Source organism: Hyposmocoma kahamanoa, unplaced genomic scaffold (assembly GCF_003589595.1).
Source record: "Hyposmocoma kahamanoa isolate Upper Pololo Valley unplaced genomic scaffold, ASM358959v1 89, whole genome shotgun sequence".
NCBI lineage: Eukaryota > Metazoa > Arthropoda > Insecta > Lepidoptera > Cosmopterigidae > Hyposmocoma > Hyposmocoma kahamanoa.
In genome coordinates this window covers 1,604,959-1,608,471 of record NW_020654520.1, presented here as the reverse complement: position 1 = coordinate 1,608,471, position 3,513 = coordinate 1,604,959, and the positions used below count along the sequence as shown (strand labels likewise).

The 3,513-nt window shown below is 38.5% G+C and overlaps 1 protein-coding gene across 1 annotated transcript in view; it reads right to left on the bottom strand.

The window, feature by feature from the left end:
• Nucleotides 1-228: 228 nt before the first annotated feature.
• LOC113236131 (putative inositol monophosphatase 3) overlaps nt 229-3,513 on the bottom strand; it is a 12,442-nt gene continuing 9,157 nt past the window's right edge. Inside the window, exon 3 of the mRNA XM_026472129.1 lies at nt 229-851. Within this exon, the coding sequence (XP_026327914.1) occupies nt 477-851 (375 nt within the window). The 3' untranslated portion in view covers nt 229-476. The remainder of the gene's footprint in view (nt 852-3,513) is intronic.

Sequence of the window (3,513 nt, the reverse complement as noted above, 5' to 3'; positions counted from 1 at the left end):
TCTTCCGATAGATTGAAGTCATCCATATAAGAAACTGAATCTATCAGCATTAAAAAAAATTGTTAGTTTTATTCCTTGTGTATGATAAAATATTTTATGAAATTTGACCAACTTCTGCTGTTCCGATTTTTTCGTCCCATTCAATGAAATGATCCCTTCATGAAAGTAAGTCGATTAGGACTAAAAAAAATTTTGATCAATTTTATTCATTTTTACGGACAACTCACGCATGACCAAAAATTGACTATGTCAAAATGGTTTCCAAAAAAAAAGACTTAATGGTACCTAAGACAGTTTCCTTGTGTCGTTGATGGTTTCAGATTTCCGCATACTGTCTCAATTAACAAAAACTCTCGCCTAGTAAACGTCGACGCGTTTAAAAAACAAATCTGGTTAGAACAAAAGTAGTTCAAAAAGATGCCTCAAGAAACCTTTGCATCGTTTTTTACCTGTCAATTGTAAAATTTAACCAACAACTAATGCAACCCAGCCATAACCGTAGGCATCTTACTCAAGTAGTAATCGTGATCGTTTAATGTTACCAAGAGTCCATCTGTGACCTTTACAGGACTGTCTGCTGCATAATTAATTAACTCTCCTTTTGAATTCGTCATTTTGCCTAGTTTTGTTTTTGCTATCGCGTCTCCTGCACATATGTCCCATTTTTTTATTGCTGTTACGTGTAAATAAACGTCGTAAGTTCCATTTACCACTTCTGTAACTTTATATCCAGCACCGGCAGCAGATGTTACAGTTGTGTTTGGGCCAAAGGCGTTTTTGGCTACTTGCTCCACGTTGCCTGGATGCGATCTAGACACCACGACTCTGGGATGATGTATGTGGTCTGGAAACTACAATTTAATAATTTTAAATTTGACTATTTGTTTTAATTATTAATACAAAGATCAAAAACGGACTCGAATCTGCATCTGTGTCAAACCAGGGTCACTGGCCCTGGAACTAGAACTAGTGGAATAATATAACAAAAAATAAATTAAAATCATCATGATATTCAATAAAAACCAATATTCATGACATCTCACATCAGACACTGGTAGCTGTAAAGGCTGAGTGAGAAGCTTCATAGATGAGACATCTATAGGTGTCGCATAGGGCAACAAAAGACGAAAAAACCCCCACACAAAAAATATGTTCGGAAAAGAAATGGCGGGTTTTCGTAGTTACAGTTTTTTCACAAATTATTTTTTATTTTTTAATCTTATTATTATGTTTTAAGTTTCTTAAACCTTTGTTGCTTGTTTAAGCTGAAGGCTCTATAGCCAATGCTCAACAAATAAATAATATATATATTCGCATACCGCTCGCGCGCCACATAATATGCCATTCTCTGTTAAGGACCATTGCGAAATAGTATTGTTTGCTGACAATAACTATGACCATATTAATGATACCCTCTCTGAGGTAGTTTGTTGGTTTAATGCTAACAACTTTATTAACAACAACTTATTAACAAAGCAGTCTTCTTGGAAGTGACCTTAGATAGTTAACTTCAATGGTTTCCACATAACATCTTTCCTGGCCAGTAGATTAAGCTCCGCTGCATACGCAGTCCGCAGAATACGTACGAATCGGTAAAGCTTACCGAAGTTAGTACTGCTAGAAGTAAGTAACTAAAGTAAACTAGTACTTTAGTTACTTCCGTAGTATAATGTCCTACGGGATTCTCACGTGGGGTAAAGCGACAGATATTCAAACCATAATTGTATTGCAAAAACGAGCGATTCATTCTGTGTACCGTCTAGGCTCTCGGGTTTCTCTCAGAGAAAAGGTTTAAGGAGCTGGTATCATGACTGTGGCATCACAGTATATTTACTCAAATATTTTATATGCCCGTAAAAATATACAAAATTTCGATAAGAAACAAATTATCCATAATATTAACCTTAGAGCTAGTCCAAACTCATGGCATCACGATTTCGTTTAACCAAGGTAAACGACTCTTTTATGGGTAATTGTATACGTTTTCACAATAAGATTCCGGAACATACATTAAGATTATCATTTCCTAAGTATAAAAACCACATTAAAAATATTTTGACTGAAAAGTCATATTACAAAATTGAAGACTACGTGTTAGATAAAGATGTATGGAAAGACGTCACGGCTCCAGAATCCACACAAATTTCATTCAAAGCGTATTCCATAGCATTTAAGTTTATTTGAAAAGAGCAGTCCCTAAGTTCTTGCTCGTTCTTCTCAGGGAAATCAGCGTAGTGAATAAGCAGCAGCTTAATGTAATGTAATGTGACGTTTTCAAGTCTAAATTTATTTTACCTATAGAATAAATGATCTTTGACTTTAACTTTGACATACATTAACGTGTATTTCATGCACGCATGCACCTTGCATGCAATATGCGAGCAGAGAGCGCGCAGCGCATTTGCCGCGCGTTCGCGGCGCATTCACCAGATCTGTACGCACCCTAACAAAACTTAGAGAAATTCGCTCTATTGATTCGATCCGTAGCTCAGTTAGTAGAGTAGTGGCCCTGGTTTGGCACAGACTGAGGTTCAAGTCCTGTCAGATTGAAGGATTTTTTTCTTTGTGTTCGATCTTTGTATTAATAATTATAACAAACTACTCAGTGGAGTAATTTCACAAAAAATAAAATGACTATCATCAAGTCATTTACTCAAAATCAATTATATGTTCTCTATGTTCGTTTAAAAATATGTACTTAGCAAATAGACAGGTATAATAACTCTTATTGAAGTCCAACTTTGTAAGCAAATGTAAGTCTTTTGTCTGGTTAAACACGACTTAAAATATTATACCTCACATCAAAATAGTTAAGGCAAGCTTTTGATTGCAGTAGCAGACCGATAAATTAGTATAAATAATAACACAAAAACTATACATTAAATTGAAATAAGTACGTTAATAAATGCTTAGACACAGTGTTGGGCGTTAATCAATTAAATTTCAATCAATAATTCAATCAGATTAAAAAATCAATTCAATTGAAATCAATTGCAATTAAATCAATTGCGACGCGCCGCAATTGATTTAATTGCAATTGATTTTAATTGCAATTGATTTTAATTGCAATTGATTTCAATTGAATTGATTTTAATTGCAATTAAATTTGCAATTAAAATCAATTCCGGCCGGTTGGGGGTCCGGTTGAGGGCTCCAGGGCCCCGGTTGGGGGCCCTAATTGGGCGCCCTAGTTAGGGGCCCCAGTTGGGGGCCCCGGTTGGTGGCCTCAGTTGGGGGCCCCAGTTGGGGGCCTCAGTTGGGGGTCTCAGTTGGGGGCCCCAGTTGGGGGCCACAGTTGGCGCCACTGTTGGGGGCCCTGGTTGGAGGCCCTAGTCGGGGCCCCAGTTGGGGGCCGTAGTGGGGCCCCAGTTGGGTGCCCCAGTTGGGGGCCCCGGTTGGGGGCCCCAGTTGGGGCCAAAGTTGGGGGCCCCGGTTGGTGGGGCCAAAGTTGGGGGCCCCGGTTGGTGGGCCCAGTTGGAGGCCACAGTTGGGGCCACAGGTGGGGGCCATAGT